Source organism: Caenorhabditis briggsae (assembly GCF_000004555.2).
Source record: "Caenorhabditis briggsae complete genome, chrX, whole genome shotgun sequence".
Taxonomy (NCBI): domain Eukaryota; kingdom Metazoa; phylum Nematoda; class Chromadorea; order Rhabditida; family Rhabditidae; genus Caenorhabditis; species Caenorhabditis briggsae.
This window is the reverse complement of record NC_013491.2, coordinates 9,005,496-9,021,175: the sequence shown is the minus strand read 5'-3', so window position 1 is coordinate 9,021,175 and position 15,680 is coordinate 9,005,496. Positions and strand designations below refer to the sequence as shown.

The 15,680-nt window shown below is 37.0% G+C and overlaps 3 protein-coding genes across 3 annotated transcripts; 2 read left to right on the top strand and 1 right to left on the bottom strand.

Annotated features, from left to right (window-relative positions):
• Nucleotides 1-1,170: 1,170 nt before the first annotated feature.
• CBG14304 lies at nucleotides 1,171-2,189 on the bottom strand (the record flags this gene model as incomplete). The annotated part of the gene is made up of 5 exons (XM_002644396.2): nucleotides 1,171-1,281; nucleotides 1,326-1,583; nucleotides 1,632-1,859; nucleotides 1,980-2,132; nucleotides 2,175-2,189. The coding sequence occupies 5 exons, from the start codon at nucleotides 2,187-2,189 to the stop codon at nucleotides 1,171-1,173; spliced, it is 765 nt and encodes a 254-aa protein (XP_002644442.2).
• A 1,499-nt stretch (nucleotides 2,190-3,688) lies between these two features.
• On the top strand, nucleotides 3,689-6,435 carry CBG14303 (the record flags this gene model as incomplete). Its single annotated transcript, XM_045239532.1, has 8 exons — nucleotides 3,689-4,287; nucleotides 4,331-4,417; nucleotides 4,637-4,960; nucleotides 5,063-5,140; nucleotides 5,187-5,543; nucleotides 5,659-5,721; nucleotides 5,770-5,919; nucleotides 5,994-6,435. 8 exons carry the CDS (start codon nucleotides 3,689-3,691, stop codon nucleotides 6,433-6,435), a joined length of 2,100 nt encoding a protein of 699 aa, XP_045095386.1.
• A 3,245-nt stretch (nucleotides 6,436-9,680) lies between these two features.
• On the top strand, nucleotides 9,681-14,351 carry CBG14302 (the record flags this gene model as incomplete). Its single annotated transcript, XM_045239531.1, has 6 exons — nucleotides 9,681-10,121; nucleotides 11,014-11,436; nucleotides 11,757-12,466; nucleotides 13,247-13,576; nucleotides 13,646-13,726; nucleotides 14,225-14,351. 6 exons carry the CDS (start codon nucleotides 9,681-9,683, stop codon nucleotides 14,349-14,351), a joined length of 2,112 nt encoding a protein of 703 aa, XP_045095385.1.
• Between the last annotated feature and the right edge of the window lie 1,329 nt (nucleotides 14,352-15,680).

Here is a 15,680-nt window from a genome sequence, read left to right as displayed (position 1 = left end):
CGTATAGTGAAAAGATTTTTAGTTTCGAGGTAAAATTTTCTTTTCATTCTGAAGGAAATTTCGAATTTCACGAGCAGGAGCGCATTTAACTAGTGTGCAACGAACATTTTATTATGCTCGCTTGCAAAGCGGACCCGTCTAGTCGGTTACTAATTTGATAATTGTCCTAAATGAAAACGAGTTGAAACAGAAGGAATTAAAATCTTTGCGATTCTTTCAAACTATGAATTACTCAGAAACTGACCGAAGTACAAGGCTTCCGGATATAAAAATAAACAATAAACAGTCACAAAATTAATTATTCCAGGAAAGCGATTACAAGAGGGATATCGGAGCTTTGTTGCTTGATTGCTAATTTCTCCAAAGAGATGTTCAAAGTGATGGCGGAACATTGCCTAAAAAACTAGCATATTCTTGAAAAATGAGAACAACCAGAATGTTTTAAATTGCAATTTGTTCAAAAATCGCCTTAAAAAGCGGCAAATTCCAGTTCTTGTCTATCTCTCAAAATAAATTCTAGGACACCTCGAGAAAGCTATTCAGAATAAAACACGGAACATTTTGAGTTTTGGCGAGAAATCAAAAAAAAAGTTTTGAAGACATTATGAAGTTTCCAGAAATGTACTGAGATTTGTTTTGCTTATTGAATCTATTTCTCGAGGTGTTGTGATTCTTTTTGAATTATTTCTTTGTTGCTATGTGAATCTACATATTTCCCTATTTTTTTCAATGCAACAAGTATTTTTGGCCAAAGTTCCCCTTGAATAAAAATTCAACTAAAAAAAAACTGTCACCGCGAAATAAAGTTGTATTCTGGAAAAATATAAATGAATAAGAAACTTTCAAACATTTAAGAAAAAGTTATGATAATTAGACAATTAATTTTTTTGGAAAAAACCAATTAATTCGAAGCGGAACAAAAATAGAAAATTAAAAATATAGCAAAATAGATGGATGAGAAATACAATCGAGTGGGCTCAAAATAATTTTTTGGGTAGCTAATACGTATTGCGAATATATGAACAAATAATGGAAACGGTTTTGAAAGAAAAAACAATTGAAAAATGCGATAATGAAAGAAGATACTGGGATTTGAAAAACGATATCCTGATTGATTATGTAGTTATCTGTGAAGACTATTCAACAATTCTGTAAGAAAAACATTCAAAATTAGTTGAGATAAATTAGCAGGATTTGTGTTTGACGAATTGGGAAGTCCGGGATAACCAATGGAATGAATGGAATCAGATTGAATGTAGGGGGAATTCCGAACCTAGTAATCTGAAACGAATTCTAACAATGAAGCATATTCAACTACAGATTACCGATCCGCGTGTACATTGTTCATCATTTCTTGTAACTGAAATCCTTGGATATCCGATTTGTTCAGCAGAACTCTCCACCGGAACTTGCATTAATGCTAGGTATGGCATGAACATTCCTGGTTGGTAAGTCTGGCGTGCTGCAGGAACGGAACGTGGCGAACGGTAGATTGACACTTTTGAAGATTCTGATTTCGGTGATTGATTTTCATCTTTTACTGGTGAGTCTCTTTTGATCTCTGGTAAATGAGCAGAGTTGATCTGAAAATGCATCTTCAATATAAAATGTTTAGCATATCATCTACTCACATTAATATCACTATGATAAAGCACGTAGTGATAGTTAAAACTTTTTGGACAAGCAAAGTGAAAATCACATTTTTTGCACTGTATGTAGTTTGTCTTTGACATATTATGGTCGTTTTTCAAATGAAGCTGAAGTTTGTATACTTTGTCGAATTTTGATTCACAGGACACTGCGATGCATGTGAAACATTTTCGATGCTTTTGATAGTGATGAACCGAATGTCGTTGTAACTGGAATTCAACTTTGTTGGTGAAATTCACTGATTAAAAACATTCAGATTTCTGGCAATATATAATAATTAAATTCTAATAGGGACCAGTAATATTGTTGGAATTATTAGAAATCCTCACCTCGCGCTTGGTGTGGTACGACTCTGAACAGATTTCACATTTAAACACTCGTTGACCATGTCGAATCAATTGGCTTCTCATATTTTGACGAGACTCATAATATTTTCCACAATGGCCACATTTCAAATCGTTCCCGAATGTGATTGGACTTTTCTGAACCTTGAAAATTTAAAGGAGCTTTCTTTCTTAACTCACCTGAGGACGTCCCATTTGAAAACTTTCCGGTAGAAAGAAAAAGGGAGGTAGTCAAAGCTTACTCTCCGCTTAACCAAAAGGATGAACTACACAAAAAAACTACTGGACTACGAAAAGGTGGGATTTGATACCGCTGGTGCCTGGCAGTGACACCCTTGATTAAAAAGCGGAAACAGAGGAGATAGGAAATGGGCAGGTACGAACCTTTTTCCACGTTTCCTTTCTGAAAAAAAGCCGGGATGTGAGCCGACTACATCTTTTTGGATGGAGGCTCCATGACAACATTAACTCTTGAAAAAAAATTGGAAAGGACATGAAGGAAAAATGAAAAAAAACGGAAAGAATAAAATAGGAATAAAGAAAATTGACAAGTCGAGACAAACTATATCTCATATACCTTAGAAGTCTATAAACATAAAATGTATGAAAAATCAGCCAGAAAAAACTTGTTTGCATTTTTCTGCACAGTGGATAATAGACGTGAAGTTGAGTTCTACAGAGAATGCGTCTTAATTAGAAAGGACCAACTGTTACAGAAAAATTTGTTTTCATCCTCAGCTCCAGAAATTTTCATAGTCAGACATTTAGCAGCTTAGTGTTTTCGCATCTAGACATTTTGCAGTTCAGACATTGCGCAACATCTATTGTTTCACATCAGAGATGTTCATGTTGAAAGTATTATTTTCTGGTATTATCTTGCCTTTTTCCGTTATTTCTCATTCTTTATAGTGGTGATCAACTACAGGGCACAAATGTTCTAATATCCATCAGAAGTTCACATAATAATATGGTTGAGTCATTTTTCGGTTTTATTCTCCGAATTTAGGTCTTTCCCCCTCAATTATTGTTAAGAATGAAAAGTAACATAGCCTAATTTTTCCCCTAAACAATTTTTATAAAAGAAATTTCTCCCTTGTTTGTTTCCTTTTGTTTGATGTTTTCTGATCATGACACCTACTCTGAATCAAATTGTCACCTTTTTCTTTATTTTTTCAAAATTGTTATGCTCTGATAAGCTACAAATTCATTCATGCGATTTTCTCGGAAATACAATTCAGAAATGACTCAGTTTTTTTTTCATATTTTTTTGAGTAAACATTTTACTTGCTCCGGAGGATTACATTATTTTTGAATTTCTTCTGCTTTCTGATTTTGTTTGATACATAAAGAATAATCGTATAAGATCAGCTAGTGTTAGCTGTGCTAGAGTTAGCCTCTTGCAAAAATGTTTGTAATCTTTTCTATAACTCGTGTAACTCCGGAATTGTTTTTTCCAGCGTTTGCATTTTTATCCTTTTTGCTCTTTTTTCCCTTCCACTCTTCTGTAGTAGTCTGCAATATTCTGGTTACTTCTCTTTTCCACAATTTATGAGTTATTTCAGTGAACGACAATCAATGCCATATTCAAAACGGACCAATTCATATCTTGCCATCACCAATCATGTCTGAAAGTTCAATTAGGCAAAATCAAGTTGAACAAACACTGAACGCGACAGACCCATCCGACAGTTGAGATGGATCCATTCTACGAGTCACTCCAGCCTCTTGGGTCTGAAAAACATTATACAGAACGGACAACTCCCGTTACTAACCCGTTAACGGAAGCAATGAGACACAGAGAAAAAGATTTTCAATCACAAATCCCCGAGGTTTCAAGAAAATACGACTCCACCCACCAAAAAGAGCTGCAGTTATTTTCTTATGTTGAAGAACTCAATGAACACACCTTGGAAAGCAGAGCTCTGAATATGGGATCATATGATGGTTCACAGATTGAAACTTGTGATTCTGACGAATTGAACTTACCCCAAGAACTCACCGCTGCTCCAATCGACAAAGATGCTATTCGTCATAATTCGCAATGGGACAAATTGGTCATGCAAGAGTTTTTCAATTACATGAAGAAGCCAATTAAATCAAAGTTCAGCGTAAGCAAACTTTCTTATAGTTTTCTCAAGAAACACCCTGCAAATGTTGGGTGGACTACTGTAGGAAGGCGCTTCAAACAATTGTATTACGAACGCTTGCGAGATCCTGAAGTGTCGGAATCGGAAAAAATCGAAATGGTGACAGCAAATAAAAACTGGAGAGTGCCGAAGAAAATTCAAAAGCAGTAGGTTTCTATTATTCTCATTCCAATGCAAAATAATTTTCAGGTTGCAAAGAAAAGCTTTTGTGAATTTCGACAAAGATAACAAATTTGTTGATTCTTGGCAAATGTCAGAAAACACGGTGGAAACGAAGTGAGTACTAGGGTTGATTTTTGTGAAGGATAATTTTCTTATTGCCCGGGCTTAATGGTGGAAAAATATATTTTTGTTATGTTAGGAAAAGTTCATTTCCGGTAGTCATAAGGTTTAGTACTTTACAAAAATTCACATCAAAATCATTGTTTTTTGCTGATCCTCATTATTGTTTCACTGGTTTTTAATCGCCTCATGTAGCATAAATGCGTTTTCCAGTTCAATGCAAAATAACACGAAATTTACTACATGTGTCAGGAATTGGGGTTCGTTGAGTTCAATTTGGAACCAAGACTGGGATGAAAGAATCATGGAAGAGTTTGTGAACCTTGCTAAAGGAAAACGGGAAGGATCATTCAGTATCATAAGGTTCATTGAAAACTTCAAAAGCAAACATAATATGTCGACAACAAAGAAAACAATTAAACAAAGGTTCAAGGCGAAGTTTGCTGCTGATTTGAACGACGAGAAAATAGAATTGGAGACGAAGTTGAGCATGCTTCTCCTATACAAGAAAACAGTACATCCGGAGCTTCGAGAACAGTGAGTTAAATTTTACTTCTAAAACGTAACAGTTACTAAATCTCAGAGAATTTTTTATTTAATCGAGAGCTGATTACTCTGAGGTAAATTTTACATTTCCAGATTTAAATCTCTCGGTCATGTGTTATATACAGAAAAGGGAGCAATTCATAGTATACTTCCAGCGTCTCACTTTCGACAGTAAGCAGGTGATAAGTTTTGAAAAATACAAACAGTTTCTATTCAGGAAACCAAAATCGCCATCGTATCCATCTCCTCATCGCCCACCGTCTGAACACTCTCGGAGAACCCCACCATCGAGCACTCAAACTGATCCACCAATTTTACCAAAATGGACACAGAAAATGATAGAAGAGTTTATGGAAATCGTAAAAGATGAATCAAAGCGTAAAACATTCAGTGGACAAGATTTTATCACGCAATTCAAGAAAAATCATGACATCAAATTAGCAAAAAACCACATGAAAACTAAATTTGTCTCAATGTTCTCTCTTCTTCTAGATAGCGAGAAAGTTGAAATGGAAACAAAACTCCAAATGCTGGGCACCTATAGAGTAGCTGTTCCAGAAAAGCTACGCCATGAGTGAGTTGTTTATTCCTAGGGGTCATAGTTTTTTTTTCAATCAAATCAAATCGTTTAAAACCCTGCTGTCATTGTGAAGACCCGTTTCCAAAAAACTGATGCCTCGTTTTTACAGGTTGAAAAAACTCGGATCGGCAACCTATAAAGATAACGGAGTGCTTGCCCAGTTTATCCCTTGGTGAGGCGCTTGCTCCAATAAAAACCACGTGTTTATACTATTTTACAGCGTACAAACAACTGTAACTAACCATCAAAATAAGACAACTGAGACCCCAAATTTTAACTTGCTCAACGGATCTATCTCAGCTCTACAAGATTCCCATGAACAAGGTGTTCCGATTTGGCATCCACCATCGGTACCCACTTTTGTCCAAACGTGAGTTTTTCCAGCTTTAAAGGGGTGCAACGAAATGATAAGTCGAGCTCGATCATCAGAAAATTGGCTTACAGACAAACCCAATCGATTCTTCATCAAGGCGTCCACTCAGATGCCAACCCAACAATGCCAGTAGATAATCAAATTTTCAATTACGAACACATTTCGACTGGAACTTTCATCAATCAAAGCACAACTTCAACGACTGGAACTGTATTTTTCGAACCATCAGAATCGATCAAGTCATGCGAATTTCATCAGATGAGTACGGTGTATTGTTCAAGATACACTCAATTTGGCATGCCGTTTACAAATCAGCACGAAAGATATGACAAGTACAGTGTGCCAGAGTATCCGATAGCCCTAAACCAAGCATGTTACACACCTGGAACACAAAATGACATTGAAACTCGTTGCGGATTCACACCACCAGGCTTTCTGATTGGCAACACAACTGATTTTACCCCGTCTATGGATTCCAATTTCAACTCAGCGATATGGAAGACTTACGAGTAAATCAACAGCTGAGAACGAAAAAAAATACATATTGAACACGTAAAGATCGAAAAAATGTAATGTCGTTCTCAGATATTTTTCCCTCTACTTTTCTTTCACTAATACTTCCCAAAAATTAGTGGAAACATAGAAAATGTTTATCTAACCACTATCACTCTCTCTCCTCTTTGCTATCGCCTGTGACAATTTAGGCCCATTTTTTTTCATCTCAAATATCCCCGAATTTTTTGTTCCATTTGTTTTCTTTTTGCTAATAATTGTTCAATGGACGAAATATAGTTGATGATGACTAATATTTTGACAGTTGACCACTTTTTGATTCATTCTGCAAAAAATCGAAAACATTGCTCACAGTTGACAATTTGAAAGATCTTTCCTCACAGGCTTTACGGTAACTACCAGTTTGTAAGCTTCTCATTTTTGCCTGTCATATTTTCTCTCTCAATTTATTCCAATCACGTGGCCCCGTAATACTTCCTCACTCTTTTTCTCTTTTTCGCATTTCAGTCCCTCTCTAATGAACAAGTAACTTCTCTTTCTGTTTTTTTCCGGTACACATGCAATATTATAGTTCAAACACTGTCCGTTAGTCCCTTTCGGGGTCCTCTTCTTTATCTTATGAACTGATTGGCTCCGTATTCCGAATTCGAAAAAAGAATTCGCTCCGAATTCCGCGTGCAGGGTTTCCAGAAAGATTTCGTCCCAGCTTCGTACTCCGAATTCCAATTTCCGTCGTTGCGAAAATTTCTGAGTAGAACGAAGCTGGCCATCGTTTTTGGTAATTTTTTCATGCGAAAGGTTTTGCAGTATCTCTGAAGTTCATACATTTGCATAGAATTGGTTGAACACAAGGAGTGGTTGAGGACATCAAACAGCTGTAGCACAGCAATGCCTAATGATCATTTTTCGCGTTCCATTATTCGTTGTTTTATTACAATGTGGTTGGACTAGAGTCCTCGGCCTACGGCCGACTCCGCTAGGCGCGGCTATGCCGCGCAATTAGGTGGAATCAGATGCAGGGCCTCCGGCCCTGGCTCAGTGGAATCAGTTGATACAAGGTTTAGTCTGTTCTCCCTTTGCTCGCTCCGCTCGCTCATGTCAAACAGACCGGACAGGGCCTACGGCCCTGTAACATGTGCCCCACCACAATTCATTAATTTTTCACTCAAAACCTATTAACTCTTTTAATTTTCGAGCAAATCCAGTTTTCTTTTTTTAATTGTAGCTATCAAAATTACGCATCAAATGAAAAAGCTGGATTTTTGATTTAGGCTCTAGTTCAGCAGAAAAAAAACGGAAACGCGGAAAAAATCGATTCCACTTGTACGTTCGTTATCATATATCGGTTCAAACGGTACAACTTTTGACGATTGGTGATTGGTGACCGCGTAGCCAGAAAGATTGCTATCGACCAAAGGAGATTGAGCCAAAACGGACTGAAATTAACGTAGTTAGAAGCTTGCAAAGAAAATTTCTACAAAATGTCGAAAATGGGGGTGCGCGATCGCTACGGTCTTTAAGGGAAGAAGGGGGCGGACTCTCAATAACTGGCGTAGTGCTTGTTCCTAATTTTTTCTAAAAGATATGCGTTTTTCGTAATGTAAAACTGCTCTTTGTATTGCTGTTCTGTTCTTCTTCTTGTTTTCGGTTCGGGATCAGAGCTAAACTTTCAGAATCTCTCTACCTTCATATTGTCGAATATAAAAAAGTGGGACCTGGAAAATTTCGCGGCCGGCTTCCCGGTCAATTTTTGAGGCCTTGCCCCAGAAACACTACGGTAGTAAACTAAACTTATGTCTGTGAGTTTAGTGGGATTTTCTGAAGAAAATTTATATTTCTTGGTAGGAAAATGATCGCTAGCATCTCTAAAATCTGTTTTTCATCAAAAAACCGGACTTAATTGCGAAAGTAGCTCGAATGAGGCGAAAATCTGAAATATTACGTTTTTACCGCACTTTTTCGTAGATCAAAAAAAGCTACGCCTTTCAAATTTTCAGGTCTTACTTTTTTTAATTCGACAAAACAAGCCTTTTCAAATGATACTCAATATTTTCCTATGCTTTCTTTTTTGCGCACGAAGATTATGTTGAAATCATTGATTTGTGCGCTTTTACATAACAAATCTCGGAGAATTTTAGCGCCCTTGGAACACATCATGCGGGTCCCTAGCTTGTAGGTAACGCACGATACGACTGTCGCGTTGCCATGGCACCGGTGACCAAAGTAGGGGCATTTGTGGCATGAGAAAGTGTTAGAGACCTTTGTCCAGACATGATTTGAATGCCTTTTTCTGACTATAACATGCGAGTATGATTTCAAAAACTTGCGTTTTCAATCGAAAACATTTCAGACTTCTAGATTTTGTGGTATATGCCAAAAAAGTTTGGATTTTCGTTAAAATTTTTATCATCTTTTTTTCCAATATCTGGCACTTGTCATTCCCAAAGAGTGTTAACGAAACAGTTTTTCCACTTTTCAGCTGTTTTAGTTTTCAATGAGGATATGCATGTGATGAAATCGCAGTAAAAATGACTCATGAGTATGCTATTATTGTTTTCCGAAAAATTGGAGTTTAGACGCAGACAGTTAATAGAAAAAATTCTCTGCTGCTCCAACGAATATGTGCTATTTAAGCCTGTCGCTTCGAGGTACCTACCGTATTCAGACTGCAAAAAATACTCTCTAACTCTAATTTTTTCGAACAACGATAATATAATACAACGAAAATAAAATCATTTCATTTGCATCATTAAATCGAACGAATGCACTGTATGCCGTGGGGAAATTGTTTCCTCAAATTTATTTCGAGAAAAATTCTTTGATAGATCTTTGAATTATAAAACACTTTATATTTCACGTGCACACCCTCGTTTCCCATTTCTACTGATTTTGCCAATGTTACTTTTTTCTTCGAAGATTTAGTCGATTCTGTGGTTATTTTGACTCGAAGAGAGACACACTCTTAGAATCAATACATCTGAAGTTAAAATCAATACATTTTTACATTAGTGTGCTTAAGATTCGAGGGGACGGCAGCACTCTGACGCAACGTAACCTAGCACTGTGCAACACTCAAATTCACCATTTTCCCTCCTTTCTTTGGTTACAATTCCCCTCTCTCGCTCTTTCTTCATCTCTCCAGATTCTTTCGAGATGACTAATTTTTACTATCTTCACATTTTTGTTTTTCCAATGTTTTATTTTCTTCTTCGCATTTTTTGGAAATTCATCATTATTTACAGGAAATGCATCATACCATCAAAACCGAACCAAACCATGGATACTCGCCGCCGCCAATTCGACAGTTTTTGATTAAAGAGGAATTGATTGATAATTCGTATTCATTGTCGATTCCCGAGAATACAGTGGAACAAGAAGTGATTGACGAATGGCTATCGGAGATTTATAGTGGAATGGTCAAGAATGACTCCTTTCGAGAGCCGATTCGGTCGTTGATGTCCGAAACTGCACAAATGGAAGAGAACTTTTCAACTGGAAATGGCTATATGCAGTATCAAACCCAGGGTAATCTGGTTACGCCGTCGTTCAATGGATGGTATCCAACACAAGTTCCGGAGCTGACAACCAAGCAAGAATTCATCTCTGAAAATTTGCAACTCACAACGCGCGAAGAAGATGTGCAAGAAGACAACGTCGTAGAGGTATGTTTTATTCTATTAGAAACGGTTTTCAGGACCCAAACTTTTCAATCATTCAGTTATTTTGGCAAGAACGGGACCTTTTTAGAAAATCACCTGAAATTTTTTTTTTCAAAACTTTTTGAAAGTTTTTGTAGATTTATACTACGAAGCACATCTATAGGACCAAAAGGCATTATGCGAAGTTTCATGTAAGTTTCACCAAGTTTGAGCATGTTTTCGATAGTTTCGATTCTCAATTCTATAGGTTCACTATTTGTGCCGTTCCAGATGGCTCGCGCATATCAGGTTACTATCTGAAAGATCTGACACCCGAAAACGAGCCTCTCTTAACATCTTCCCGACGCTCATGTCATAAACAATTTGCCGGGATCCTGCGCTCATCATAAATCAAGGGGTGTCATAAAATCAACTGAGATAATCAAAGAGAGTTTGCGCATATATCATTTTCTCGCCAGACGTTTGGAGTTTATACGATGCGGTAATTGTCATAAAAGAGAGCTGGGTGTCTCGAAGCGACCTTTTTTAATGGCAAGATTATGTTATCGTTCAAAAGAATTTTCGATTAAAAGATATAAAAAAAGTCTGCAGCTGTCTGCTTTTACCTAAAAACTCCATCTTAAACTCTTCTTCTTCTCATTTTATTTTTTCCAAATTGTTGCATTTTTTGCACTCAAACTAAACTAGCGTACCGCATCCTTGCCCTTTCTCACTGATTTTTCTTGTTTAGTTAAAATTTACTTTTATCAGTCGGATTTCCGCGGCTAACATGTAAGCCACATTTCTAAAAGAGACATGAAACTTAAGTAATTTTTGAAATAGAAACAATTTCTTGAAGCATAACAGACCATTAAAGGAGTCCAACGTCTCTTTATATCATTTAAATAAAACTTTTTGAAATCACAAAAAATTATTACAGGAAATGTATCGTACTATCGAAACTGACCCAAACCATGAATACTCGCTGCCGCCGCTTCGACAGACCTTGATCAAAGAGGAGTTGATAGATAACTCGTACTTATTTTCGATTCCTGAAAATACAGTGAAACAAAACCGGATCGACAAAACACTGGAATCGGAAACGTGCGATGAAATATGCAATAATGAATTCTTCCGAACGCCGCTTCGGTCGTTTATGTTTGACACCGCACAGCCTGAAGAGCACATCTTAACTGGAAACGTTTATATGCAGTATCAAAATCAGAGTAACCTGGTTACGCCGTCATGCAATGCATTCTTCCCAACACAAGTTTCGGGGCTGACAATCAAACAAGACTCCATCTCCGAAAATTTGCAACTCGCATCGCGTGAAGAAGATGCTCAGAGAGACAACCTCGTAATGGTATGTTTGATTCTATTAGTGATGGTTTTTAGGGAACAAACTATTCAATCATCATATACTTGTCGAAAAAACGAAAACAATGGGTCAGAAAATCAAATACATTTTTTAAATGAGCCTCTGAGAATTTTGCAACCGGACGTAAGCTCCGTCCACACTCAAATTTTGGCCGCAGCACGGATTGAAATCAAACCACAGTTATGATTTTGAAAAAATAAGTATTTTTTGGTCTTAGTTTTTATCTTCTGGCTTTGTGGTTTTTTCGAGGGCGCAATTAATGTTTTCTTTTATACATTCTTTCAAAATTATATTGTTCATTACAGGAAATGTATCGTACCATCAAAACCGACCCAAACCATGAACACTCGCCATCACCGCTTCTACAGTCCTTGATCAAAAAGGAAGTGATTGATGATTCGTATTCATTCACGATTCCTGAGAATACAGTGAAACAAGGAGCGTTTGACAAAAGGCTGGAACAAAAGATTTGTAATGGAATGGTCAAGAATGGATATCAAACTCAGAGTAATCCGGCTCTTCCATCATTTATTGGACTTCTTTCAACACAAATCCCTGGGATGCCAATCAAAAAAGAAACCAATTCTGAAAACCGGCAAGTGGCATTGCCTGAAAAACATAACGAAGATGACAACATCGTAGGGGAATGGGATGCATCCACTGAACTAGATCACTTGCCAAATTCTGGCAATAGCGATTCTGAAGAAGCTACAGTGTCTCAGGAGGCATTTACCGGATCAACTCGAAAAAGCTTCACGCAATGGTCCAGTGAATGGGACAATCTCATCATGAACGAGTTTTTCAATTGCATAAGAACCAAACGTCTCGGCTTTAAAATAATTGCTGAAGCATTTCTCAAGAAACACGAAGTTGGCATATCGTTAAACACTGTGATCCTGTGTTTTAAGCGTGTATTCAAGAAACGCTTGAGAGATCCTAATGTGCCCGAAAAAGAGAAAATGAAAATGCAGAAAGCAACAAAATCTTGGAAAATGACAAAGAGATATCAGGAAGAGTGAGTTCGGCATGTATTTAGTTTCAGTTTCACCAGTAAAGCATACAGTTCAGAAGTGAATTGTTTATCTAAAGCATACTTGCAAAGCCCGGCCCGGCCCAGTCCCGTGACTCCTCGGCCCGGCCCGGCCCGGCTGGCCCGGCTTCTTCAAATTGGAAAAAATTTGAAATTTCAGGAATTTGTTCTAATTTTTTTGTGAAAAAAACTATTTTTAAAAACATTCTTATCTTCGAAAAATTTTTACTTGACAGAAAAATCGTTCATTTTTTTCTGTTGACCCAAAAAATGTTTTTAAAGACAGGAAACTTTTTTCTGAAAACCCGGGCCAAGACGGGCCCTGAAAATTCTGAAAAAAGGGCGGCCCGGCCAGGCCCGGCTCGGCCCGTCGCAAGTATGATCTAAAGTTCTAATGGAAAAGAACATTCAATTGAGAGAAATACTTCCTGCCTATTCATGTTATTTTACTTTGATTTTCGGCTTTTTAGGACTCCAGAGCTGTTAAGTTTTCAATCACTGTAAATTTTCGATAATTTCCCGATTTCTGAAAGAGATCACTTTTTGGCCCGTTCCTGTACTGAAAACGTGAGAAAAGCAGGTTTTTTTTCGAAAATCGACAAGTGTCGGAAAACTAGGCAGCCGAGCTCCGAACTTATGAAAATGGTTAAAAGAGCCAAAAATGAACTGAAAAATACATTTTATCTCATTCAACAGTACTGTGTTGCACATTAAAACTGATCAAAAATGAAAAATTTCACGAACCTTTTGTTAATATTTTTTCAGAGTGTTGAATAACAGGCGCCCAATTGGAAGAATTTTCAACACGAAAGCAACCTCAGTTAGAACAACTCAATGGAGCAAGTCATGGGATAAAATCATAATGGACGAGTTCATGAAAATTGCAATGAACGAATCTTTAGACGTATTCAGCGTGAACAAATTCTGTGAAAAATTCAAAGACGAGCACAACCTGGCAACACCAGTTTCAAGATTGGTTAAGAACTTTGAACAAGCATTCAATGAACGTTTGAAAGATGTTAATGTGGAGTTGGATAGCAAGCTGAAAATGCTTCTCAAGCATAAAACAAAGGTGCCTTTGGAACTTACCAAACAGTGAGTTTAACTAATTATTTTTAGCAAATTTCAATGTCCTGCTGACTTTGAAAATGTACATTTTTTCAGGTTTGCATCCTTAGGCAATATCCAATATACAAATACTGGGGCAGTTCAGAGTTACCTTCCAAACAATTACCCTTCCATGCCGTGAGTTATTTTTGCTTGTTTCCAAGGATAATTTAAACTTTTAAGAGTCCCTAAAAAGAAAGGGTCTCAAAAAGTTTTCAATCTAGACTATCGTAAATTCATTGATCGCTTATTGTTCAGTGTCTGTGAAAAAAAAAACAGAAAATTGTGCATCTGCGAAATATTATCGTAATCAACATTTTGTCAGTTGACCATTTTCCGATATTTTTCTCATCCACTCAGAGAAATGACACAAAATTGACAGTCAAGGAACAATTCTATTAGAGACTTTACTGTTATTAAATGGATTGTTTCTGGCAGTCAAATATTTTCCAAATAAAATATAAGAACTTTTCAAAGAACACAGGAAAGAAGAAAAAAAATATTAATTTACCAGACAAGGGCGATTCGGAACGATTACTGATAACAATAATGAAGCGTTTTCCCAATTTCTTCCTAACACCGCGTGAGTACAGAATTGTTTTTTTTGAAAAACAATTAAATTTCACCGTTCTACAGATTTGTTGTCGGATTCATGCCACTGGATGTATCATCTTGGAGCCCATATACATTTGTTCCGCATAATTACTTCATGACCAATCAGTATCAGAACAATATCAGTGGCTTTCCACCAGGAACTATTTGAATACCGTGAAACTTTATAAAAAAGTAGGTTCATCAAAAATAACTAATAACGTAAAATCAAATTTACAGTTCTCTACTTCTCCGGCTACAGTGTAACGTGTACTTCAGCAGTTTCGCATGTTCACCATATCTAATGAAAGATTCACCTATCCACAGAACAATCAGGAACATTCAAATTTCTTCGAACCTCTTCTATTTTTTCGAATCTCCTAATTTCTCCCTGAAACACAAATCCTATTACTGTTTTGTCTTAAATAAGCTTTGTTCGGATTTTTTTTCAAATCATGTGAAAAGTGTATTCATATATGTACCGTACGTTCTATGTGCAGACTTCTCAAGTTTTATCTCGTAACAATTTTGTTCTGAAATAATTATGTCCTGTGACTTTACAGCCCACGTTTATCCTGTTATTCTAGCTTCGTCTTACTTTTTGCATTCCAACTTGTTTTCCTATTCCAGCTTGTTGCATCCCATCTTGTTTTCCTACACCGAAGAACCAAATGTTCATTCCAACTGTTTTATCGGATTCATGATGTACTGAAACTTCTTGTATAAATTGCTTATATATTTGTTCACAAATTGTTATTGGAAACGAAGTTTAGCTTTATCCGACCTCTCGATGAAAGTGACACCCCATTGCCGCCAAATTGTTTTTTAAAATAATTTTCAATCTTCCGAATATTGATTTAGTAACATTGTTTTGACTACATACCATTCTCATTTTGATGATTGGTCATTCGAGCTTTTTCTGTCACGTCATCATCTGTTTTCTCTCTAAGTCTCCCCTCTTCCCATACAGTGTCTTGTTTCGATGGACATCCTCTCCACACACTATTTACATTTCGCTAATTTTCTTTTGTCTAGGGAGACGGTCCGTATAAAAGCGACCTCGATCGGTTCACTCCCTCATTTTCTCATTTTTTCAAAGTCAGGAACTGATTTGCGTTCGGGATTGTAGCAGGCAGATTTAGAGACAGATGCTAATGCACGCTTACAAATATACGCTCACCAATAGACAGTCAGTTCGGGTTCCCGTACCAACAAACATCCGTGCCAATAGGTACCAACACCCAAAGACATGTGGTACAAGCGAAGTCACGTCTCCTTCTCTTTCTCCCTCTCTCTCCCTTTCTCTAATATTTCTCATTGGTCCTCTTCTCTACCGTCTGTTACAATTCATGCCCAACTTTTCCCCCTCAAATATCTCCTGCGCTTGAATGTTTTTGTCGTCTTGGTTTTTTAAGGTTAAAATTTCCAACCGTAGAATCTATAAAGAATGACACTCTGGAAGTCAACTTTGACTGTTTTTTTTTCTCCGTTTCTGTAAGAG